The sequence below is a fragment of the Drosophila gunungcola genome, chromosome 3R, assembly GCF_025200985.1.
Source record: "Drosophila gunungcola strain Sukarami chromosome 3R, Dgunungcola_SK_2, whole genome shotgun sequence".
NCBI lineage: Eukaryota > Metazoa > Arthropoda > Insecta > Diptera > Drosophilidae > Drosophila > Drosophila gunungcola.
In genome coordinates this window covers 12,562,198-12,589,078 of record NC_069139.1, presented here as the reverse complement: position 1 = coordinate 12,589,078, position 26,881 = coordinate 12,562,198, and the positions used below count along the sequence as shown (strand labels likewise).

The 26,881-nt window shown below is 38.8% G+C and overlaps 3 protein-coding genes across 9 annotated transcripts in view; 2 read left to right on the top strand and 1 right to left on the bottom strand.

The window, feature by feature from the left end:
* The window catches only part of LOC128252616 (5'-AMP-activated protein kinase subunit gamma-1), a 64,157-nt gene that overhangs the window by 12,759 nt on the left and 24,517 nt on the right, over window positions 1–26,881 (top strand). For 3 of the 7 annotated variants that reach the window (XM_052980491.1, XM_052980490.1, XM_052980489.1), the window contains exons 3-7: window positions 11,658–13,426; window positions 15,959–16,074; window positions 16,545–17,178; window positions 17,240–17,362; window positions 24,101–24,137. In XM_052980491.1, coding sequence (XP_052836451.1) covers window positions 11,792–13,426; window positions 15,959–16,074; window positions 16,545–17,178; window positions 17,240–17,362; window positions 24,101–24,137 — 2,545 coding nt within the window. In that variant the 5' untranslated portion in view covers window positions 11,658–11,791. Of the gene's footprint in view, window positions 1–11,657; window positions 13,427–15,958; window positions 16,075–16,544; window positions 17,179–17,239; window positions 17,363–23,389; window positions 23,684–24,100; window positions 24,138–26,881 lie in introns of those variants that run through there. The other 4 variants (XM_052980494.1, XM_052980492.1, XM_052980493.1 and 1 more) reach the window with 2 other exon arrangements.
* LOC128252630 (leucine-rich repeat-containing protein 15) lies at window positions 1,325–3,175 on the top strand. Its single transcript, XM_052980522.1, has one exon. It carries the CDS (start codon window positions 1,807–1,809, stop codon window positions 3,091–3,093), a length of 1,287 nt encoding a protein of 428 aa, XP_052836482.1. The 5' UTR covers window positions 1,325–1,806; the 3' UTR covers window positions 3,094–3,175.
* LOC128252625 (sensory neuron membrane protein 1) lies at window positions 3,500–6,397 on the bottom strand. Its single transcript, XM_052980515.1, has 7 exons — window positions 6,179–6,397; window positions 5,955–6,112; window positions 5,724–5,871; window positions 4,950–5,204; window positions 4,378–4,884; window positions 4,140–4,318; window positions 3,500–4,078 (listed from the first exon to the last, which is right to left on the bottom strand). Exons 1-7 carry the CDS (start codon window positions 6,287–6,289, stop codon window positions 3,778–3,780), a joined length of 1,659 nt encoding a protein of 552 aa, XP_052836475.1. The 5' UTR covers window positions 6,290–6,397; the 3' UTR covers window positions 3,500–3,777.

Sequence of the window (26,881 nt, the reverse complement as noted above, 5' to 3'; positions counted from 1 at the left end):
TAATCTAGAACGTTTGCCTGGTCAGCGTATACAATTTGGTGACATATCAGTGGAAAAAACAAATTTTAACCAATATATTATCGAAAAAGCTGAGAACACGTCCAACCTGCTTTCAGTCGCTCAATTTGTTATTTACAGCTTAGCGAGTGAAAACAAAAAGATTATGATGACTGCAAAGTCAAGCAAAGCTTTATTAATTTGTATGCAAACAAATTTATTTGCCTGTTGAAATTTATAAAATTTATTTTCCATTCGTTTTTGGTGGGATTTTCATGGCCTAAGCTTGGGCAAACAATTTGAATAGCGCAAGGTAATTGTTCCACTTATATATACGACAATTCCTCTGCCTATTTGCATTGGGCTAATTATAAGCCAATGGTTTTTAAATTATTTGATACAAGAGTGATTTTGTTGTTGCCCAGGCACTTACCATATCCTATAGTTGTTGTGGCTCAATTGAAACGGCATGACTTCGTTTAGCGATAAATTTTGTCGTATGTGCCCCCTTTGTCCAATTCAATTTGCCGCAATTATTTTGCATACAAGCCTCGAGAAAAAGAGTGAGAATTACCAGCATTGTTTTGTACGTCCGAGAGACTTTGTCCCCTCCGTCTGCATTTTACAAAAATCAAATTTTCCCCAATAGTTTTGCAGGGTAAACAAATACGATATATATAAGTGAATATATAGCGGGCAATCGGTCACGCCGCACGTACAAATGAGGATCTATTGTGGGAGATTTTATATGGCGCCTTCGGTTTATGGCACTTGATTTATTTCATTAGGTTTATTGGTCATTCAGGCGCTAAATGTTGAGGGAATTCAAAGGTTGTTTTTACGTTTTGACTACGCTGATGACGAAATCGTTAATGGGTAGATGAAATAAGAGATTTAAACGACAATTAACTTGTTGTTCAAACATGACAGTTTATTTCTAAGTGCTACTGATATTTTTTAAGGCGAAAATGTTTATGGCTTAACAATATATATGGTTAGTTTTAAGTTCACGATCAAACAATTTGACATTTCTGTATAAGATATTTAAGCTAAAAAACAAGTTTACGATCGCAAATTTATGACAGATGATATGGAATCTGATTTGCTAATTATAAAACCTATAAAAAAAAAAAATATATATATATATATTACAATTCGAAAGGATTTAAAGATAAACAAATTAAAACTCATAAATGGACTGCTTTAGTTTTGTTTTCGCCTCCTTTTGATAAACGTTTATGTTAATGATAAAAAATTTTAGTTAGCATTGTTAATACCACCTTCAGTCTAGACCTTCGCCCATAAAAAGATGGAAATCGAAGCAACTACTAGCAGTCAGCTCTCATGTTTATAAGAGATCGCCCAGACCCAACGTAGCCCGACTTGGCATACTTTTGCAATTGAAGTACACCATTAACAAACACTCGCATATCTGCTGATACAACTGGTGTCATAAACAATAACTATGGCATTGCGATCCGCTCGGAGAATCGAGAGAACGTGCTTATCGCCCGGGTATTATGTCAAATAGTCGAAATTATCGTTTGGCAGAGCTCGCGAGCGAAAACAAAATAAAACCCCACTGCCAATATTCATTGAAAGGAATCATAAAATTTTATTAGCCCAAAATCAAACCGGGTTGTGGAGAATCTCCAAAACAAAAAAAAAATTGAATGCAAAGAAAACAAAACACCGAAACACACTAAAGACCTGTTTGGCTCGTGTAGGGTTGTTTTTGAAGGTTGTGTTCTGGTTTCGTATTAAAATGCCTCTGCAAGCCAGTTATACGTTCAGTCTTCTTCTGCCAAGATGCTGAAGCTTAACTATCTGAACTATATTTTGATCGCCCTGATCGGTCTCGCGATCTGTGAGTCACAAAAGCCCCAAGAAGTTGCAGTTGAGAGTCTGGATTGCCGGAAAAATACTTGTATGGGATTGGATTTTCCCATTGCTTCAAAGATTGCCTACTTCTCAGAAGAGGTGACCAACAATTTGAGGGAATACGAATCGCTCATTCTGCATAGCTCCCATTTGGCCAACCTGCCCAGAAAAGTATTCCTCAACCTTCCTCAACTTGTGGAATTTGATGTCTTGGAGTGTCACCTTCAACAAGTTGAAAGAGAGTGCTTTGAGGGTGCCGAGAACTTAAAAATACTCAATCTAGGTGGAAATAACATAAGAGTTTTGGAAAGCAACACCTTTGAACTGGCCACACAATTGGAAGAGCTCAACTTGTCGGACAATCAGCTGGAGGAACTTCCTGCCAATATATTCCTGTCACTTAACAAGCTAAAAAAGATCAACTTTTCCAACAATCAGCTGAAGACAATTTCATTGAATACATTTTCAAAACTAGGTTCTCTAAAATCCATAAATCTGGACAGCAATAAGCTGGTGGAACTGCCTGGTGAACTGTTCAGAGATCAGCGAAAACATTTAACCAACTTTTCAGCCAGAAGTAATCGTCTAGAGGGGATTCCTTCAAATATATTTTCAGAAATAGAGGGTCTCTTTCTTTCGTTCAACCCTCAACTGAAAAGTCTCCATTTAACAGCCAATATGGATCTGCTGCAGGCCACCAATTGTGGTCTCGAATCAGTTAAGTTGGATGGACGCGTGATTGGTGTCCAACTGGAGGATAACCTCAATTTGAAAGAGTTAAAAATATCCCAGCCTCAGGATCTGGAGCAACTCTATTTGGCCAATACCAATCTGACCAGACTTGAATTTCTTCCCAAGGCCAGTAAATTAGTTGACTTGGATCTGACAGGCATTGAGAATCTCTCGGACTTGCCTAAAATTTCCTCAGCCAAGGGATTGGAACGATTGAGCTTTACTTACGACAACATAACATCTGATCATATGGATATGCTGCCTCAATTGAAGGATCTCAACTATTTGGAGATATCCCACGACAAGGGAAGGGAGATCTTTATAAAAGATCTGGATGAAGATTTCTTTGTGGACGAGGCGGAACTTGATTGTGGACAGTTGGCGGATCTGTTGGAGTTTGTCGAACTGCCGAAGGACACAACCATCTTGGAGGATCGATTGGTGGGCGATCCTCGACGGCCACTTAGATGTGGAGCCGCTTAAAATGTAACACTCCTTAGGGGAACTTAATGTTTAAATCCAAAATAAATTATTCAATACAAACATGAGAAAGCAAGATAATTGAATTGACCAAAAATCAAATAAATTAATCGTATTTTAATTCTTGTTCAAATAATTTTTGCTTGAGAATTTGGGCCTTTGTTTACTTATTAACTTAGAGCGCAGTAAATTCTGAATATCTTTAAGGGATCTGTCAGACTTTCCTTGTAAAGAATTTGCCGTATAACAAAGCTACTTACAAATCAAATTCTTATCTGCCTTAGTCATTATTAAAGCGAGTAAATTTTGTTTTCTGTTTGCGATCCATTTATCAACGCCTTACAAACAAAAGTCTGTTTCGGCAATTATTTTCGTTTTGCAAACATTGCAAGCATTGTTAAAAAACGATTTGTCAATTTACAGACTCATGCGTTTGCTGATCTCAAAGTTCGATTGCTGGTCATGCGTTTTTCGCTGCTGGACGATTTCGCTGATCTCCGTTGATTGGTGTCAGTAGAGCGCACAGAACTTGTCACCTGCGATCAAAGATCATCGATTAGCGAGCACTCGATTGGCCACCGACCAGTTTGCCAGACGATTCTGTTTTTATCTGTCACAATTTATTAGCTCTTGTTGGACTACAGGTGCAAAGACTACGACTATGGTGAAGAGATCGCTTATTAGGGATTAGAAACGATCTCGTTGCTGCACTTTGAGATTGTTGAGATCGGGAGGATTGGTGCCTGGAATTTGCGTATTGGCCCCTTGAATTGGTTGCAAATTGTTGGTCGGATGCCTTGGCTTAGTTGGGGGCATGGGATCGGGATCCTTTGCATTGCTCACAGCCTCCACCTTGTTGTTCTCTTTCATGATACTTGTAATGTCCAGACTGTCCGATTTGTGGTAGAAAAGATAGGCGGAAAACATCAGGCCAACCAGGGAGAACGTGATGAGGGACCAGCGCAGAACAGAGTTGATTTTTAGGCCCCTGAAATGAAGTTAATTTCAACAAGTAATATTATATATATTATAGGAAAAAAAATACTCACAAAAACAGGGTGTATTTGACCAAATTGGTGTAGGTCTTGTTGAGATGAACACCCTCTTCCACCCAAAACATGGGCAATATCAACTTGGGCAAATTCTTCATGGGCTCAATGCCCTCCACTGGCTCCATGTCCAGGTTAAACTGCAGTCGCTTAGCAGCCTGAAAGGGTGTTCCAGACATCTGAAAATATTTCCAGTTATTAGAATACCCGAATACTCAAATTAATTATATTCCTTTACAAGTTCAAAGTCTATGTAGACCGCATGATCCTTTTCGTTGGGATTAAGGCCATCCACATCAGCCAGCAGCTTGGGATCTGCCAGATAAAAGTGGGGCATGGAGGCCATCAAAGGACCTCCAACACAGGCAGCCAGATTCATAGTTCCCTTGGGCGGACACGTGTCCAAATCCTCGGGATCTTCGCAAAAGCAGTGCAGATTTTCGTCAGCACGTATATCTCCCAGGTCCAGGGTATATCTCATCGATGGCATTCCATGATACGAAGACTTTCGCTGGTAATAAGCTCCCAAAGAGCGACACAAGTCCGGGGTGAAGGCCCACAGACCATCCTCCTTTTTCAGGCCCGGTGCAAAAACTGTGGAGTCAGTGCCCACATATGTGTTGCATTCGCCATCCGGCCAAATGGATTGCTCCGGTTCGTCGTCGAATTTCACGACCTTGCCCAGCTTTTTGTTATTCTTCACTCCGCGACAAACAGTAAAACGCCCAGCAGACGAGTGATTGGCCTGTGATACAAGAATATGTTATATAAAAAAGCATTAATGATTTTGTGTTTATGTTTAACACTCACCTGTCCCATAAAGGAGAACAGAAAGTGCGTCTGATTCACTTGCTTGGCCTGCTTAACTTCTCCCGTGTAAAACACCGTGCAGAGAGCTTTTGCAGCGAACTCTTCCGAGGAACAGTCAATGTTGATTCCCCGGAAAAACAGGTCCATGAACTTGGCCTTTAAAAAGGCCTTGGCATCTGGAAACACTAAGCTTAATCCTTTGGACACCAGCTCCATCATGGCAGCCTTCTCCCTTTGAACCGAGATTCCGCCAGGCTGTAAAAAAAAGTTAGGGAAAATAAAACTCGCCCCCTAAGAAATCTTCAAATAAATGCTTTTGGCAAACACAAAAGAAGCTATTTGCCGCCACTCACAGTCACACAGCAAGTTTATTTTTCACATTTGATGAGTTAATTTTGTGTGCGCTATTTTGGGGCTGGGAATGTGATTTGCATAATTCACATGGGATAACAATGAGCCACGTGCTCATTAGTGGGCGCCTTAAATGCAATTGCCTATAGCTCTGACCATGCGTTGACTGAATCTGTAATGTTCTGCCTTGTGTTGCTATATAATTTGACACTTTGCGAATTTGTTTCAATTAAATTAATATTTAATAATTCCGAAATGTATTCGTTAAATACAATAATTAAGTTTTAAATAAGTGTTTTTTAAGTAAAAAAATTAGTTTTAATAGTGAAAATGGTTACAACAATAACAGCGTTTCTTAAAATAACTAAACTTTGTGTTAAACCATTATTTTTTGTTTTTTACTCTTAAGTCGCAATGTCTTACCTGCATTATGGGATGCGGAAGGATGATCTCCTCCTCTCCCGTCAGTGGAAGCGAATCTTTTTGGTTAAATATGAAAGTATTTCGCATATTGAAGCTGACCGTGTCCTCTACGACATCATCCTCCAAATCATACTTGTCTTTCCACTCACTCAAAAAATTATTAAAAAGGGGGGACAACAAAAAAAATGTTTAATTATATATCATAAATTAAAATCTAGCAATAAAACCCACTCGAACACAAAAGGACCCACTTCCTGTAATCGTGGCTTAGCTCCTTCGGAGACCTCGTCGGAATTGGTGACGTTGAAAACATAAATATAGAAGTGCAGTGGGAATGGAGTGTTTGACCACAGTTCTCGAACATCCGAGCCCGGCTTCAGAGTGACTTGCTATTGAGAGAAGGCCCCCATTAGATAAGGCACAGAGAATAATCCTTGATCGATCAACGGGCGCACCTTTGAAATCATTAGCTTGAGAATTTTTGGGAAGATGACCCAGCCATAGATGATGGCAAAGACGAACATGGCCGCCGAGCCCATCAAGAGCTTCACCCGAGGTACGTGCATCTCTGGGCCTTCGTATGTTTGCCTCGGCCAAATCCTTTTTAATCCGATTGCCTCCTTCAAGCAGAAGACCTGAAGCTTTGAAAGTCGCGACGCAACTGAATTGTCTCGACTTCGGAGTGCGGATTCCCTCCCATTTGGCCGGGAACGTGCGAATATTTTTCGCTCACTGAGTGGCGTTTGGCGGTTGGAAAGGGGCAGGCCGTATCTATCACGGCATTACTTATAAAATCAATAATTGCATGTATTTGAGTATTATAAATTGTTTTTTGCTCTCTGCTCTACGCAGATTCGGCCATAGTCGGATGTACAAATGCGGTTTAACTGGCTTTTGTGCTGGACTCTAATCATCACTTGATCATGCAGCTAGCAACCTGACTTAATGGTTCTCAAACCCCCTAAAACGGAGCCAAGCTGAGCGATCTAAGGGGTCTGTGTTTGGGTCTCTTAATGTGTTATTAACGTTTAAGAATTAACTTTAATTAAAATCTTATTCGTTAAATAATATGTTCTTGAAATTTACCCGTTTCAAAAAACTTCAAGATATTTTTATACTTGCCTTTATTTTATTCGAAGTTGTGTGGTGATCTATTTAAAGATCCTTTTCGATTTGTGGGTGACTGATATTAATTAACAGGATTTTGTAATAATTGCATCGTAAATCACGTCACCTTTTTATTAAAACTTTTCATAATATAAAGAAAAAGTATAGATGCGCCTTTTCCCATATTTGCTGCGATATTACAATCTTAATTTAATGGGAAACAGAATAACCTGCCCTCACCTCCTTAAACGTTTTGCACTTGGACTTGGAAAACTTACTTATGTATTTCTGTAATTGTAATTTCTAAATGGCTTCTGCGACACCTGGCCTATATTCCATTGTTAGCTCTTCTGCCATTTCCAAAGGAACTCTTCTATCTGTAATTGTGGCAATTACATTGCCAATTCCAAGGGGAACCAATGCAAGTGTTGATGGGTAATTACGAGAAGGCTAAACAAATTACCCAAAGTAGCCATATTGATTTCTTATGAATGCAACATTTGTATATATAAGCATAACATTTATACTACATTTTCTTGCAAAATTAAATACATAATTTAGAAGTAGACAGTTTGCAGTAGTAGCTTATATATTTGAGGTAATGATTGTCTTTATCAGTGTTTGTTTGTCATTATCAGTGTTTGTTCCAAGTTACTTTCTAATTTTATAGATAAATAAAGTGACATTTTCCGCTAAACAATGGAATATTCATGATAACTTTACTTAAATTTTCTTGGCAAAGCGATCTTGAGTTAGCCAATAGATCATATCATGTTTGACGCTCCGCCACCTTGACCAGCTCTGCTCCGCCTGGCCACGCCCCTTCAGTCTGCCGTTTGTTGACATAAACAGAAATCGAAACTGAAACCGAGTGCAAAACATAAGGAATAACAATTGCAAAAAGTACAACAGAGAAAACAACTTAGACAATGGCAAAACCCAAACACGTGACACTGAAGCCGTCGTCTCAAGAAGCATACATACCTATATATGGTGTATGGCAAGACAGACAGGGCCTCTCCAAAGTGACACAGAAAAACGAGTCGAGACGAGAGTGGAAAACGCAAATTGAAGTGCGCTTGACAACAGCAGCCGATCGGGTAGAATTCAGATACCGCCGCAAAGTCAGGCCCAGGTCTCTTCGATTTTCTGCTGAGCAAATGGAAATTGAAAATTGAAAATTAAATGCCAGCGGAGCCAACAATTTGATTACGCTTCGAGCTCTCGAGGCATTGAGTAACCGGGTGAAAGAGGAAATTCTCAATTTCGATCGTAGCCTATAATTGCTGCCCCGTTTAAGTCGTTTCAAAGTGCCGGGTCTTAAGATTGGAAATTTTCTTTAACGTTGGATTGTTGTACTTAAATTCGCTTTTTACTTTGCGGTCTCCGAATGTTATCTTGAGTGATGGCTTTAAATATTTTGCTTTTATCTTTATAGAAAACACTAAATAAGAAGACAACAAATTTATTTATATAAGTTGTGGTCTTTTCTAAGTAACCATACACTCTTTAAATCAGTCTTTTATAATTATTTATAATTTGTATTGCTTTTGACTGACGATGTTTTCTAAAAAGTTTTTTCCTGCAAATGCAGTTTTAACTATAAGAAATAAATTATATAGTTTATTCGTTTATCTTCATGGCTTAAACATAATAGATTCTATAATCTTTATTCAGTTTGTCTGTACTACACAAATGTAGCCTTAAGTTGCTTGTCATAACTGCTGTTTTCGCTTGATTAATAATAATATTAAACTGTCAAGCGGTCCAACAAATGTTGTTCTCATGGAAAACTGCCTTAATCGTTGGAAACAACTTTAGTATGCAATAACAAAGAATAACTTGATTATCAGAATAAATATTTCTGACTAATTTCCTTTTATTTATAAAGTAGAAGTACTGACTTCAAAGTGGCAACTGATGCTTAACAACTTGATAACAGAACACCCCCACATATGTGGCGAAAAAATCACTTTATAACTCCGCAAACATTTTGATATTGGCGGCAACTTGAAAGTGGAAAAGTTTGCCAATTAGCAGGCAACTGCGAAGTCCCACGATCCTCCACCCACTCGAATCCCAGTGGCATTGCAACGCTAATTTCCTGACGCTCTGGCGGTGGAGTTCATTGTTTCGAGTTCGAGTTCTTATCTTAAATAGGAAATGTCTTCAACCTTGTGGCGTTCGCTTTCTAAATGCTTAACCCACTTGGTTCTCACTCCTGGCGACGATTGGAATATCAATTATGCGCCAACCGACAGCATTTAATTAATTGCTCGAAAGTCAATGAGCAAAGCAAGTGACATTTGCACTATCAGCTATCCAAGCGACAAGTGAAGTGAATCATCTGTTATGCGATCACGTGAGAGTGTCAATGGATTGATTGCATAAACTTCCAGAGAGCACAGTGACGATCATTCAATCACTTGTGGAAGTGCCTTGAGCAGCTGGCAATCCTACATCATTTAACAGCAATTACAACCCACTCATTGTGTGACGCCCTGTTTATATATTCATTTATTTGTTTGTGCACCAACCTAATAACAAGTGTCAGAGTCACTAAAGCAAATGCATTTAGCATATATATATATATATATATATTTGCATATGTACCGCGTGCTTTAGGGATATTATAATATATTATATTTTAGGCATTAATGCATAAAGATAATGTAGAACTTAAAACTTATGAGGAAATTATTTGTAACCAAAGACTGTTTGGCACTTGGCATAGGGTAAGGGTGCCAAAAATGAACCTTAAATTAACTCTTATGCTGCAGTACTTCAAAACATCCCAGGGTATTACAGTGATATAAAGCCACTGTTTTTATTTGTATAATTTATTGCCGACTCGTAATCTCCCAACGTGCCTTCTAATATTCGGAACTGGATAACCCCTTCACAACTGCACCCAGCCAAACTGCAATTATATCTTATTTGCTTCTCGTGCGATAGCTAATATGCTTAAATGAAACAGAAAATTGTTTGAATGCCATCTTTGCGTTTGCTTTGCTTTTAATTATTGCCGTTTGTCGCCGCAAACGTTTCTTTGTTGCTAAAAGTTAGCTTGAGATATTTTTGCGGTTGCCTTTTCGCTGCTGCTTTGTTTGGTTTGGTTTTGTTGGCTTGGCAGTTCGGTTTCTTCAATTAAACAATAATATCGATTACGTGACGAGAGTTCAATGCATGAATACAATATGCAATTGATGTTTGAAAGCAAAGTGCAAAAACAATGCGTTAGAAATTCAAAATGGATGTCGGAAAATGTGGAGGAGAGTCACGTATATTGTGCGTCTGAATTTTAGGGGCTGTGGTGCAAATAGTTTACTAAACTCAAATCTAGAGATTTTTATAAATACATTAAAAACTAAATACTTTCCCCAATAAAAACCACAAGTCACACTAGAGACGCCAGGGTGTCTGGCAAAGTCGACCGCAGATGCAAAGATACTCGGAAACAGCGGGCAGAGATGCATAGATACAGTTGCCAGGCGGGTCAATCGGTGGCTACGGCTAATAATTAATAGATGCAAGTGATCAGCTGACTGCAATCGATTCATGGGTTGAATTATGCAATTAAATGAGAGGGGTGGAGCTCTGGGGGTCGCGTAATTGCATGCTAGTATCCATTGGATACAGTGCAACAATGCCAGCTAACTGGAATCGGTTTCGTTTTGGGATTGAGTCAGAAAAAACAACGTGCCGAGGTAATTGATGCGAATTTTTCTTGCTAAGTGAAATTCCGCCGAAGCGAGCGTTTAAAAGTATATAAGTATCTCGAACTCAGTACTCAAAAGATACTTTCGGCGACCTTTTGGCTTGAGTCACTCGCTCCCCCACCCACGTGCGTCATCGTTTGTCAGACGAAGACCGCAAACTAAATGTTGACGTTATTAGCATATGCACGGATACCAAATACATTTATATATAATTGCCATTAATTGCGGTTGGTATCTATTAGATGCGTACACCATATGCTCGATTACACAACTTGCGGTTTTTCATTGATGGGGCTGTTCAGGGGCACCAAAGGGGGTTTGTTTTGGGTTGGGCCCACCCGGTTTTCGCTACGCTTTCTGCCACTTGTTGCTCCAAAATGTGTATATTGTGGGCACATATTTAGGCTTATAATATTTCATTTATTATATACAAGTTGTTATTATGATTCAGGCTTTTGTTTTGCAACGTTCTCTTAAATATTATAAGTGAACTCGTAGAAATGATGTTTCAGTGATGCCCACGATCAAGTTATAGTCGTGTTATAGACTGTCTGCGTTATTAGAGGCTTTCCCAGAAATTGTAATTTGTTCATATATGATATTTAAAATGATAATGCGAACAAAGATATGTTTTTCGGTTTAAACTACGCATAAAAATAGCAACACAACAAATTTAACATTGACTGTTCAATATTAAAGTATGATTGAGTATATGGTCGATTGATTTTGCTCTGTCAGTCCATCACTTGCCATATGTTGAACACCGCCTTCCATCCAGCTTCTGTTGTTGCTTTTAGTTTTCCATTTGTTTAATTTCGTGTTTGACTTTTGTTTTTCCTTCAACAACCACGCCGATGACGAAGCGTAAATAATGAAATTAGCTTTGGTTTTGCTCCATTTTTTCTTGGGGCAAATTGGACGACCTTCACCTCTTGAAGAATGTTTGCTGAGTTTTGTTGGACTGAATTTTGTTTTGATAAACTGACTGATATTGATAGGTGGAAAAAAAAGTGTCACACAGCTCATATCAACAGAAAGGGAATAATTGAAGGCTCATTAAGCGTTGAGCTTTGGGGCAGCTTATTGATATCCAAAAATCTTCTTTCAGATTTCCAAAGAAGGCGGCATATCAATGTCGTACAAAAGAAAATATTTTGCATAGCGCAGAGAGATAAACCATTGTGAGTTACGGCAGAAGAAGAGCAAGAGCAATAATCCAAAGATATAGCCCAAAATAACCAAATGGCCACGAACTGCAACTTCATCGAGGAGCAAGTGAAGCAGCAGCCGTTGGCCAATGCAGCAGCCATGGGCACCCAGGAGGATGGGGGCCACGAGGCCAAGGAGCAGAAGCAGGATCAGCCCGAGAAGCTGCCAGCTGCCCTTCCCTACGAGGACACTTTCGAGTGCGCCTTCGAGTCCACCATGGATGACCTGGAGCAGGGTGTCCTCGATGGCTATGAATCGGACTCGGAGGCGAGTGCCAATGAGCAGATCACGGACTCCGCCTCCTCCGGCAGCCTGGGACAAGTGCTGCAGCAGCGGGAGGAGCGGATGAGGGGCTTGCCAGGATCACTACATGGCCAGCACATCGACTCCGAGATGCTCAAGTGCTTGCCCCGATCGAACTCCTTTGACTTTCACAGCAGCAGTGGCAGCAGCAGCGACGATGAGGACGATCCGGATGACGACGATGACGACAATGAGGGGGACGAGGTGCATTCCAGTCTGGGACTCAGTCTCAGCGGCAAGTTTGCCAAGGTCGATCTCTATTCGGGTCACCAAAGACCTGGTTACCTGCTACCTCCCTATATCGAACGTCGCCGGTTGTCGCAGTGCAAGGAGGAGGACGACGAGGATGAGGGTGACAAGACCCAGTTGGCCGGAGGACCTACTCTTGGTGAGCTAACTAAAGCCGAGAGAGCTTCCAAGGCGCCACCACGGCCGCCCACGCCGCAGGATGAGGCCTCCAAGGAGAAGTTCAAGGATCTAGAGCGCCTGAGGCAGCAGTTTATGCACAAAATCGATAGGATCAATACGAGGAATATTGAGGAGAGTGAGGCGCCTCCACCGCCACCTCCGCCGCCGCCTCCCATCCCGGCCACGATTCTACCAAAGGCACTGAAGGCTTTACTACACACCCAGGAACCACCATCGCCTCCACCTCCAGTTAATCCACCCAGTCCCATGCCCACCCGAGTGGATGTGGTTCAGGAATCGCCGGCTCCTGTGGTTCAGGAACCCCCAGTTTCCCCACTTCCTCTGCCCTCCGAGCCGCCGCTGATCATCAAGGGCAAGTTCAAGGTGACCCTCGCCCAAGAAACACCAGAACTGCGGGTGGAAGCCCAGAAACTGAGCAAGCTGAAGGCCAGCTCCAATGCCCACACCATTAGCTTTCCCTCCAGCTTCGGGGGTTACTCGTCGGTGCAGGGCTTGTTTTCCCAGCGCTATGGCTCCAATCGGTTTCCCGTCGCCGCCCCGCATCTGTCCAAGCAGTTCTTCGAGCCATCGCTGGTGGAGATTCGGACGCCGGCGCAAAGCAATGTGGCCCTGAATACGATTGGACTCGGCCCAAGCAATCACCAAAGCCTCACTTGTGATACAAATAGTTTAGCCAACAAACCGCGCACGCCCAGCGAACGGGAACTCGACGAGATCTGGATACGGCGGCAGGATGGTGGATTGGGCACTGCTGCCCCGGCAGCTCCTCCGTCCTTTGTACAACAACAACAGCAGCAGCAGCAGCAGAGGCCCGTCTCCTTGGGAGGGGCCTCGACCATGCCCCGTTTGCTGAGGACCGAGAGCGGTGCCTCCACCACAAGTCCCTCCCGCCAGCTGACCAATTCGGGATCCGTTTCGGTTTCTGTCTCAGATGATGTAAGTGATGGCGCCTGAAAATCTAACGACTTCATGTATACATTTATACACAATCAGAAGGAAGATTGTGTGCTATTTCAGACATTGACAATATTACTAAAAATAGATGGCAGCCAGGTAGTAAAAATCCAAAGTCCATAAGTCCACCGCTAAACTAGAGCCTTAGCATCATAGAAGCTAAACAGGGCTGTGTGTAATCTTTATATTCACAGATATGACTGACGTCATCCGATTAATGTGCAGTTTTCATTATTAAATCATTTAGCGAGTATAAATTGGGTAGTGAAAGATCTGACACAGAAAAAAGGGAAGGGCGTTGAGTCAATGATTTCATAAGAACTGGTCCAATACATCGTTCGAAAAACGTATTTTTAGCTCACAGCATTAAGTAAGTGTTCCTTATTATCAATTAAAAATTGCGATAGTTTATGTGGACCCCATTAAGTAATATGAATTATTATATTATTTTATTTACAATCTATACAATCTTGACCTGAACTTTTTTTTGGGATCTGCGGTCTTACATTTTGGTTATTCAATATTAATAATTCGACTGCGCCGTTGCTTTTACGATACTCATAAAGTTTTCTATTTATAGTTCGGAAAAAGAAAGAGGTAGTTGAGGCGTACGAATTGTTACACCTTTGTCTATAGCTGCCTCTTCGGCCTTTTCGAGTTTATTTGTCTGAGCAAAAGGTAAACACGGCGAAAAATCAGCTTTTCGGGGCTTGTTTTTATCGTGCCACACATGTAGGCTGTATATAGTATAGTCGGGGAATTTATCTGTATCTGTACACCGTGAGCTGGGTGGCAGCTCTCCTCTTATCATGACACAATTTGTCAACAGTCCCGGGCCGAGCTGGAACTCGCTGCTTCTTATTTGTTTTGACGGAACGCAGACATATCGCGTACGTTTAAATACGCGTATAACATTTCCATATATATATATATATATATATAGGCAGGTATTTACCTGGTCTTGGCAAACAATGACGTCAACTTTCTCCAGTTCGCCACTCCCAGAACTTAAAAGGGAAGTCTTCCCGAACCCACCATCTGAATTATTTGATAACTGTTTAAATATTGAACTAGACTGTGCCAAACAGCTGATACCATGCCCCTGCTCCGCTGAATCACACACATTTTCCACATTTACCCAAGATGTGAGCTTCTGTTTTGGCCTTTTTTTTGTGTTTTGTTAGCCCGCTTTTGTTGTTAGCTCACCAAAGTGGTCTGCGTCCCTCGGGGCACGTGACTCGGCACTTTGGTAATGAAACCTTTGGCCATAAAGATAAAGCTGAGCAAAACCAACAAAAAATCAACATTTCGGCATCGATCTCTTTGTAGTTTTTGCTAAAAATAATTCAAATACAGGTGTTTGCTGCCTCCGATCAAAATCTTTTCCCTCTTCGACGTCTGGGCTTCATTTCAAGTGAACAATTGTTAATATAGGGAAACGCTAAATTATGGTTGTGAAAGTTTTTAACAAATAAAGAAAATGGGCAGTTCAGTTTCTTTGTGAACTTAGTTTCATATTAAATCAAATGGTCTTAAAATATTTTATTCTCTACATTTTTGAGCTGATCATAGCCAGTTTTTATTTAATGCACACTTAGTTTATTAACGAACAGATATTTGGTAAGCACTTGGTATATTCCTTGTTGTAATACTAAGTAAACTGCTCACGATTATTTCCAATAAATATTAACAAAAAACGGCTTAGTGAATTTATACGTTAATAAATTTTTTTAACACATGAAGAAATTGATTTCTAGTAAAGCAAATAAACTGGGTAGTTAGTTCATTCTTAAGAAATCTTTATAAGACTGTGGAGTTGACAGATCATCAATCAAAATAAGCTTGTCACTAACATCATTGTTTTTGAAAGGAAGATGCCCCAAAAGTGTGATCTACATGTATTAACTTCTTGTTCTGATCAAGCTTTCATGACTGAATCCATTAGCTTGTGTTTAATTCCCTAAATTCCTAGTATAATTGAGATATTGCTTTCGTGGCAACTGTTGTCATGGCCCACAATCGACTGCAATTTTGCGTAATCATAAATAAATTGATTAAGTTCAATTGAAGGCGCCACAGGATTGGCAAGCATAAGGCGGGATAGGTCTTCCTTTTGCCTCCGTCTTGGCCCAATTAAACGGACGCATCGGGTGTCGCCTGCTCCTCCAATTGTCGTCCCTCCGGTTACGCCACTATATTGTCTATTGAGCATTGTGTATTGCGGCGAATAAATTGTATTTGTAGACAATTCGGCAATAATTGCAGCTGCTGGAAAGAGAGCGACGGATGGGACAAACAAGTGGGAGAGGTGAAAGGATACAGGGAATAATGGATAATGCCGTTCAGCTGGTCTTTCCTATCAGCCTTTAGTTTTAGTTTGCCTTGGCCAGCGGCGCCAGAAACATGCAAAGTACTCTCGAAATCGAAAGCCAGCTACTAGATGCCAACTCGAATCCAACCATTCAGCCATCTCAACCGCAAACTAATTCGCAAAAACGTCATGTTCGCTTTCAGGAGCAGGATGGCAGCCTCGGAGGAAGGATGCCGGGATCCCGACCTTCCAGCGCCCCCGCAGAGCCAAATGCCAAGGCGGCGAAGAAGGCCTACAAAAAGATGGAGAAGGAACAGCGGTGAGTTGCCACAAACAAGAAGGTTTTCTTAACACTGGACTAAATAGAGAAAATCAACTGTGGATCAAATGTTTTCATTCGTCTAAAACCGACCATAATGGCTTATCAGACAATTGTTTCTGATATTTTATATAAAAGCAATTAAAATATCAGCTCCCCACAACTGAACTTAATTGGCTTAATAAAATAGCAAAATCCCTTTCAACTAAAAAAGGTTGAAAGGGAATAAATTCTTTTAAAATTTTTTCCCAGGAATAGTATTAAACATCTTGCAGTATTCAATCAGTATTTTTACAATATTTATTGCAATAATTAAAAATTTAAATAAAAATTAATGTAAATGTATAACCTATAATCTATAACGAGCACACTATTTAGTCCACAGTAAGCATCATGCTTAGCGTTTAGTGCCATTTCATCGAGATTATTAAAATATGAAATCCCTTCTAATCGTTCCCTTTTACCCACAGTCGCCAGGAGAAGGAGCAGTCGCGACGGGAGAAGGAAGCCCGCAAACTGGAACGCGAAACGGCGAGACGGATCGAACGCGAGGCGGCCAAGCTGGAGAAGTTTAACCGTCACAGCGAGAAGATCTCACGCAGCACCGAGCGGATGGCCATGGCGGGAGTTGGATCGCGATCCGGTTCGCTGGAGCGGAGGCGGAGCGGCGAGGATTCGCCCGTGCTCAATCAGTCGACGGTGCATGGCATAGCGTCACCCAATCGACGACCCACAATCTTCGATGTGTTCCGGCCACGGGCGAAATCGGATGCCAAGCGGCAGAAGGAGAAGCACCTGTTGGACCCGTCCTCCGCAGACAGCAGCGCCACCAGCAGCACATATTCCGTATCCGGAGGCACGGCTCCTGCCCCGAGCACTGCAGCAGCCGGCGGAGCAGCAGGATCAGCAGGAGCGGCGGCGGTGGCGTCAGGCGGAGCGGGAGGAGCCGGTGGCCTTATGAACTCCATGAAGGTGGCCATGCAGAACTTTAGCCATCGACAGCATCCCGCCGTGACGATAACGAGTGCCGATGGCACTCAGTCTACCGCAAAGAGCAAGTACAAAGACGGCAGCGCCCATCCGCATCAAGGCAGCGATGCGCAGGTGAGTAATCCTCAAATCCTGGATTTTCCCCTTACTAATTTTTTGTTTGTTCTCCGGACAGTATTACCACACGGTGACGGCGGTGAGACCGAACGCTTCCCAACGGTCCCCCATGACCAAGGTGATGGATCTGTTCCGGCATCGCTCCAGTTCAGTCGTCAGCGAAGCCGACAAACGCAAAGCGGTAAGTTACTGATCACTTTTTTAAGGATTTTAAGTTAGTGTAGTCTAAAGAGTTGTTACAAGAACAAACGAAACTATTGGCACGATACTATTTTACTACATTGCTGCATAAAGGTACAAACTAAAAGGATCGATTCAAATCATGTATGCTAAAATATGGTTAAAATAAGTTTATTTTACCCTTACCGCCAAAATTTAAATTTAAATAGTTTTATCGATTGGCTTGGCTATTTATCGGTTCGTGTCTCCACTATCACAGGCCCGCCACCTACCGGTCTGCTGCGGGACATACTTCGGCGGTGTGTGTCCGCGCTATTCCTTTCGAGTTTGCAAGTCTGGCAACCCGGGGGAACTTGCTCTTTATTTCATAGTCTGGCAGCCCGCCAATTATCTTATTTTGGGAAAAATAAAACATTAAAATAGCAAAGATTTTGAGACTAGTTAGCATTTACTAAGGATGTACAGCAGGCTAACTGGGACTTGTGGTATTTTGGAACAAATCGGATTGCTTACTTTTTGAAAATATCCATCATAGCATTTACAAAAGGGTTCTTTTCTGTTGACCTCTCACAATACAAAACATTGGTTTCTCAATAAATTTCAACATTAAAGTGATCCCAAACAATCAAAACCATTTAATTTAGTAGCAAAAACACTGAGTTCATAAATAAGGCTAATCACATCCATTTTTATTGATAGCAAAGTGAGATTAAATAATTTCCGGACTGTCATCACCAAATGCCATGTTGTCTCGAAAAGTCCACTTGAGAGCCTTATCAGCGCTAAGGAGGCGTCATTAATAATCATCCAGCCTAAAAATAATTATGCGCCATTATTGATTTTGAAGCGATAGGCCTGAAGCGATTTGATTGATAAGCTGCGCTTTTGTGTTTTTTTTTATCGCTTATCATAAAAGAGGCGACAGAACTGAACGCGTGCTGAGAGCTTTTAAGAAATTTATTAAATACAGAGTTATTCCACATCGAGAAAAATATTTTGAATTTTAGCTAGCTTTAATTTTTTCAAATTGAATTGAAAAAATCCATTTATTTTTTAAGAAACATCAACTTTAGGATCTATTCCAACGATAAAATAAATGTTAAAGTTAAAGATAAAGATAAATAAATAGATAAACTTTTATTTTTTTTGAAAGCAAAAGTTCTAATTTTTTCTAAGTGAAAAGAATATGATCAAATCCTTGAGAGCGAAAGCTCGTTAACAGGTGATCGCCAACAGCTGTTTTACGCACGCTCTCAACTTTCTTCGATTCTCTCTCATTTCTCTAGCACTTTTTGGACTTTTGCGGAAAAGTCGCGCACATACGTATATTACGTATACGCCAGCGTCGCCGCTTTTGCCACTGTCGTCGTCATTTCAACTTTTTTTTAGTTTCGCCGCCGATCCGCTCTGTGTTGTTATTTTCACTTGCATTTCCAATTGAACGGGCCGAGCGACGAATTGTGCGCGTCTTCTTTGCCTTCTGATTCCTTCGGCTTCTTCCCTCGATATTAAATAATAATATTAGTAGCAGTGTATTTATTCAATCTGTACGTTGTCCAAAACAGAGATGAGCCAATCGCGTCCGTGTGTTGACATCGAATGTTTATATTTATTTACTGTTTTCTTTGGCAAGAAAGCTATTGAAAACCAAATGTTTGAAATGACATAAAATGTGTGTCTGGAGTGCTATTTTAAATAATTTATTACCAAAAAGCTGTTTAAAGCGAATGTAAATTATAAATGAATATAAATAAAAAAAATGGTGACAATGCTAAAATGAAACTAAATTTACCAGTTAGTAAATTTCCGCAAAAATTACAAATTAAATTTGGGGTGCTTGTGTGAGAAAACATTTGGAATTTTAAAAATAAAATAAAAGGACTGCAATGATATTATATTGTTAAATTTAGAATAGAACACCCATAGAATAAACAAAACAATATTTATATTTCTGGCACACCAAAAAAAGGGATTTATTTATTTTAAAATCAACATTTAATTTCAAATCAACCAAATTTGTGCCGTTTTATTTTTGTTGCCATTTAAGTTCTAATGTGCCGTAGCAATTAATTTAATTTAAACACTGTGTGTTTCCGCTTTTTTGGCGGACAATTTGTGTTTTTAATTTTCAAGTTCATTGGCAAAACTCACGCGGCAAATTCATAATTTTTACAATATCTTCATGCAATTCTCTTATTTAATTAAAAGCAATCTCAAAGGCATGGAAATAAACACAAAGTGCGGAAAGAAATAGAAAAGAAAAGAAAAAGCCAACAAAATAAATAGCCAGCATGTGATCAGTATTTCTGTTGCTGTTGTGGTTATTGTTCTATTATCGTATACATGAAATTCGCTAAATAATAGCTGCTGGTGTGGTTTTTGCTGGGTTCGTTGTTTTTGAAGCCTTTAAGCCAATTCTTTGGTTGCTAATTTGTTAAGTGTCCAATTTTAGAATGCCGAGACATGTGTAAAAAAGTGAGCAGGGGTTAACTTTTGTATGTCGTTTTTTTTTTGGTCGAATGACAATTTGCCGAACTTTAAAAGTAAATTAGAGTTCTGTCCATTTTTTTTAAGCTTCGCAGCAATGACTCAATTATTTCAGTAAAGATTTTAAAATTTGTCCCAATAGTTTGAAATTTTTCTGTGAGGATCCGCAGCTGTTGCTCATACTAGGAAATTTTCCACGCAATGACATTGTTTTCTTTTAATTTGTTGGTCATTACTTATGACTGACTGTTGACTACTTTATGGCATCCCAATGGATGATATCACTAGTTTCTGGCACTTTTCCTACGATTACTTAGCATTGCGATAAGCTTTAGAGTATTATTTGCAAAAAGAAAATGGGTGAAAAAACTACAACTTATCAGTATTAGCCATAAAATCAACAATAAGGAAGATTCAGTTGGGGAAGCGAAAGCGGCGTTGAATTAATTTAAATTATACAACGGAAAGCGGACGGGCAGATAAGATAAATGCAAGTAAGGGCGGTTAAATTAAATGGAGAATTTTGGCAGATAACTTGGGAATACACTCAATATATAATTGCACTTGATAATTGAATAGATTGAAAATAAAACGAGTTGTATACCTCGACTACCAGATACCCCTTACTAACCCGTTGATAAAAAATTTAGAAAAACCCATATAAGTAATTAAATGAATTTGGAATTTTTAGATTTGAAGATAGATATTGGCCAAACCCATTTATAGGACCAAAAACCTTATATACCATAATTTCTTAGAAATGGCGATTGTGGGCGTGTGTAGATGATCGTCTCTTCTGATGAGTCTGATGATTAAGTCCTGCTTCGCCGCAATCGCTTTTTTTTGCCTATTACATGCTTTAAATCGAATTCTGTACACCCTTTTACTTTCCAAATATCGAGCGAATGGAAAATGAAGTGTGATGCCTAGTCTGAAAGCTCATACCATATCAGTCTGATCAAAATCAGCATTCCCTATATGGAATATGCCCACTTAGGATTCTGACCGTTTTCATCTTCCACGAGGAAGTGAAAAGAAAGTGCATTATTTCAGGCAAACATTTCTCTTGTTCTGCGTCTGCCTATTTTATTTTTTCTATTTCTGTATTTGGCTTTTGTTCTCTTCATTATTTTTTGGCTGTGCTTGTTAATCAATCATTTGTCAAAAGTGAACACTCTTCTCTGTTCTCTTTATGTACTAATATTTAGTGCTTATTATTTGTTTTTACTTAGATTTTTATCTCACTTGCTTAGAGGTCAACCACTTGACGGGTGTAGAAGCTTTTTTGTTAATGTGGAAGTTTGTTTTATGGTGGGAGAAGCTTGATTAGGAATGTGTAAAAATATATATTACTTCGGATATATATAGAGTTTATAAGCGCGTCTGATTGGGTTCGAAATTTCGTTGACCAAAAAAAGTCGGGGAAGTGTTATAATTCCAGTTCCTTCATTAATCAAAATCTAGGCAACCAAATTTTTTACACCTAAATTTTATAAGCACATTTTATGCGAGAAATTCAGAACCTATTGTATTTATCTAAAAATATTTTTAAAATAAACTTTATTCAAAGAAGTGGTCGAGACTGTGAATTAATTTTGATTTAACCTGAAAAAAATCTTTAATTTCCGGAAAGAATTACATAAATGCGATTTTCTTTCTTCTGGTTTAGTAGAAATCTTTTTCGTGATTGGTCACATGCCCATTGGAAATTAACATGCCCCTGTTAACGCAATGTTAATTTAAAGCTTCTAAATTCGGTGTTCTTGAATGTGGACCTGGTGGACTTGGTGGACCTGGCAGAATTCCAACCACACATGGAACGCCAAATGGAACCACACAGCATTGTATTTTATTATAACTAAATAGTGATATTTGGTCCAGTTCCCTGTCCATTTTTCCATCTGCTGCCTCCGGCAAACCCTTTCAAGCACTATTGCTTCCTTTCTGCTTTGGCTGTGTTTGCCTTTGCTCGAACAGCTAATTAACGTTAATGACTTTTACATTCTGTTTGCGTTTCGTTGTCTGATCTCAGAGCCTGTTTTGCTAGTCCATTATTTATTTATAAATTTTTCCGCGCATTTCTCTAACAATATTAACGATCATAGCAAAGAAAAGCTAATAGAAATGAAAGCAAACTAAGTATTTCCAAATGGAAAGCAATCGCATAAAGGCTAATTATACTTTTATTATTTACGTGTATTATATTCGTAGCTTGTTTGTCGTGCTAAAAACAAAGTTACACCGGAATAGGTAAACAAAACAATCAAAATGAGATAAGAACGCAAAAGCTACAGTTGACAATATTAAGTATACGTCTACATGCGTGTAGAAATCAGAACTTTGTTAAAAAATTATCAATATCTTGAGACTTTGGCAGGTGTTAAGTTAGAGAATTAACTAAGATTGTGTAATATTTATTTGTGCTTTATAAATTTGCATGAGCTTCTCGCATCGAATTTAGTCTGTTCCTCACTTGCTTTGAGAATATAATATACATATTCTATTTGGGATAGAATATGCGGTTTTGGCCCTCGACAATTTTGAGTGTAGAAATTTTGGTATGTAGCACCTAAATTTTTTAGACTCTGAGTGAATTATTTAAGCCACTTGAGAATAAGGTTTAAAATGATGTAAGAATTAGTGTTGATAATTTTAGTTAGAAGCAAAAGCTGCTTTGTTTATTGTTCCTAAAAGCATTAACTCCTTCATCCCATTCTTAAGTAAATCTATATTTGTTCTAATCCAATTCTTCGTCGTCTTACGCCCTTGACCTATTGGCACAATTAAAATATTTCCGTGTCGAAAAACTCTTTTTTGTGTCCCAGTATAAATTGGTTTTCATTGCATAGTAGAATCGCCTTTTTCTAGTCTCGTGACTGCCTTTTTTTATTGAGTCTTCCTTTATTGTGTGCACCTTTCAATCAAAGTTTTTGTCAATTTCAATTAGACGACACACGACAGCAAGCAATCAACCAAGAAAAACACGCCTTTCCTCAAATCCACTGAACTTTTCTGCCGCGTTCAATCAACTTTAATGCGTCATCAGTTTCTTCTTTTTTGAATGAGCATGTTTTTTTACTTATTTGTTAATTAAAAGACTTCGGGGTCAAGGATTAATTTGCGGGGTGATGGGAAAAGGTGATAAAATGCAGACAGCTGGTGATAATTATGTCTGTTCCAGTAAAATTCTGCGACATTGTCATTATTTCATTTATTTCTCATTTCCGCAAAGGCGAAAAATCAGGGAAAATTCTTGCCGGGTAATTTAAAAATATACATAAATTGACTCTCTCCCGCGGCAAAAGCAGAAAAATTTACATAATTTATGGCTGACATGGGCAAACCCATATAAATACTTAACAAATTTAATTATATTTATGGATACAAAATAAAAGCAGAAAAAACTCATTAAGAAACGGCACCACAGGCGCCATCTAGCGTTGAGTAGTAAAAGCAAACATAACAAGCAGTTGAAAATCAAGCAGTGAATGCGGTCAAACAAACCGTTACTATCTGAATTCAAATTAAAAATTGGTTTCTTGAGCAGATAAACTTCTTTAACAACTGATTAATAAAAACAAAAGGTGAATTTTGGTGAATATGAATCACCTAAGGTGATAATAATAAAAAATAACAACAACTTATATTATAATACTGTGACAATATGTCTGCGGTGAAGCGTTGGATATATCGGCACACTCATTCGAGCAGTTCCGCCACGCCCACCTCACCCGGCCCACCGCCCGTCTCGCCCACCATAAAAACGAGGCGGGGCCGTAGCCACTCCCTTGATGTGCAATCCCTACCAGGAATTCGGGCCATGATGGTCAATAATGTAAGGATTGCAGCCCATTGAATATCATAATTTAGTAACATCCTAGTTTAAAGTGTTAATTAAGAACTAGAAATATGTATTATGTATATGTATATTAATACAGTTATTAAAATGTTGTTTTTAAATATCTGAGTATATTATTTATTCATTTTAAATTTACTTTATATTTTTTTTACTTAAAATAAAAATAAATAATCTCTCACATAATGTTAAATAATTCTTAGGAAGTTAATAATATTTCTTTTTAATTTTTCTAAATTTAAAAATTTCAAAAAACTGCAAAAAATCGAACTATTTACTATCCTGTAAAAATGAAGTGGTATAACCCTATCTCATTGTTTTTTTAATATAAATGTTAGAATCCATTCAAATTAGCTTATATATATTCAACTAAATTATTTTATTTTTCATTTACAGCGCGCGGCGGCGCATCAACAACAGTTGGCTGTACAAAGTGAGTACCATTTACAGCTAAATAACAAACTTACGAATATTATTAGAACAGCAAGTACCAGGTTGCAAATTTAAAAGATAATCATTTACAAAACTCATAAACAGAACTTAATTTAAACGTTCCACAGCAAAGCGACAAAGTCAAATTAACCTTGACTTTGAAAACAACGCAAAACCGAACAAAAAAAAAACCTTTAACAAACTGCGAAAAGTAAAACAAAACAAAGAAACGAATAAAATTCAGCAGCGGCAGCTTAAGTGGAGTTGTAGCTAGCTGCGCATAGGCAAGCAAAATGTTTTACATATGTAAATGCCAAATGCTAAAATCATTTAACACTTTTATTTATTATTCATTTCGATTGGAACCGCACAAGAACGGACGTAGAAGCTTGTCCAAAATAAATAAACAAGACGTCGGAAAGTACTAAATTCGATTGCGTGGGTGTGGGAACATCTGTCGTATGGGAATACTTTTGCTATTCATTGATAAACCCGATAAGAGGCAACATAAGAGGGGTAATTTAATAAACTAGCTTTTAAATAACAAAACCCGTTTGTCTCAAAGAATTTCGGGTAATTAACATTTTAATTAAATTAAGTTTTGATTTTCATACAATATGTTGGGTACGACGGTTCTTCGAATTTCCAAAACTTAACCCTCTGAATTTATTAGATAACTTTTATTTGTTTATGAAAGTATAAATGTTTTTCGTTTTGTAATCGTTACAACTAAGTTACGAATTAGCCATTATAACAACTGAATAAATATAAGATATTAATGCGCCGTCACAACAATTTCCTTATTTTACACAATTGAAATTGTATTAAAACCAACTATTATCAGCAAATAGAAAACCAAAAACAACAGTGAAATGCGGTCACCGTAGAGCCCCAAAAATATTGTTTACATGAAACGCCGAAAAAAAAAATAATTAAGAGAGAGAGAGAGAGAGAGAGACCTTTGTTCGACTGCAGTGTGCGAGCGAGAGAGGCCAAACTAACTGTTGCTGGGATGTGTTTACCCTTCGGCTGACCTTGAAAGTTTTCGTGTACAGGCTGCACTTTTTGTTGCTTTTCTTCCTTACGCTAAGCTGCAGTTTCAATGTCAGGCGAAAAAGCAAAAGTAAAAAAATGCAAACAGGCTCCCTTCCTAGTGTTGAAACTTCAGCTATTTTCTAGCAAGATTTTCTTCTTAGCCGATCCACAAAATTCGTCAGCAGTTAAATACGAACCTTTTTGACTATAGACAACTTATTTTTTAGTATCTTGAATTCCTTGCTTGATCAATTTCAGAAGGGGAAATGGAGTTTGTCCTAGTAAATCTAACAATTAAAATATACGTTTTATTTGAAATTCACATTCTTTGAATAGAAAAACAAAATGTTATATGGTTTTTTTGTCTATAAAATGATTGAGGCTTAATTAAACAAAAAAATTGAGTGTTTCATCTATGTATTTTATTTAAAGCTTGTTTTCAACCCCTGTTTAGCTACTTTTAAGATCAGATTTCGACACATTTCGAAAGCAAGAGTGGGCAACACTGCTTCTCTCCCTCGTTGATGCATTTTTATTTAGTTTATTTTTTTGGTCTTTTTGCTTTATTATTATTTTGCTTTACCCCTTTTACTGCCTCCGTATCAAGTGTCTCGAGCTCATGACGTAATACAATTGAAATGAGAGAATGAGAGGGTAAGAGAGGGAGAGAGATTGAGTACGGTAGGATGTCGAGCTTGGAGATTTTGTGCCCACAATCAAATCTCAAGCCGACATTGATGTTGAAGGCAGGCCAGACAGTGACAATATTGTGTGGGCTTGTTTTATATTATTTTTTATAGCTGTGGAATAACACAATTATGCTTTTTTCTCGAGCCAATAGCATAAAAACATCGACGCGCAGCTAGAAAAGTAGAATAGACTCGGTGTCTGCAAACAGATTGAGATAAATAAACTGGGAGAAAGAGAGACTGATTTTCAAGGGGGGTGGGTAAGGGGGTGAGCACCACCCATGCTAAGGGCGAAATATTTGGACTGTTGTTGGTCTTTTCGGCCTACGTGCGTTATGGCACGCACAGCAAGAATCGACAAAAAGAGCATTAGAATTGACAGAACGAACAAAACGAGCAAAAAAACAAAATAATCACAATAAAGGCAATGTAAATGTTAATGCCATGTAAGACAACAACAAGGCAGTAAAAGTACAGTGAAACCTCTCCGCCATTAGACCTTCTGTCAGTCTGTTACTAGCCTAGTCTATAAATTGAATTTTAGAAAACGCACTCATGGAAAAAGCCAAAGTAAAAACAAACTTCCAAAACTATGTACTACTGGGAATGGAATTATAAATTTTGTGGTCTTAAATTGTAGATAATTTATTTAATTCCAAAAGCCATAATAATCTGTTTCCTAAATGCTATATCTAAAAAATAAACTACAAGGAAAACAAATAACTATCTTCAGTCTCCTTACTGGTTTGAGTACAACTTCACCTATGATTTTTTTATTTATCAAATGAAGTTTCGAGTTGCAAAAGACAAAATGTAAGGTAATTGGTGGTTTGCGTTAAAAGAGGAGGACTGTAATTCCATATTCCGTTGGGCAACCGAGAGCGGCAGAGAGAGTTCCAGAAATGGTTCAAAAAACAGAAAGTGGTTTAAAGTTGGTTCAGACTGTCAGTTGACCACGTGTCACGCCCCTAACCGCCCTTGGCAGGGCCCTAATCAACTCAGACTTGGTTATCTAGGCACA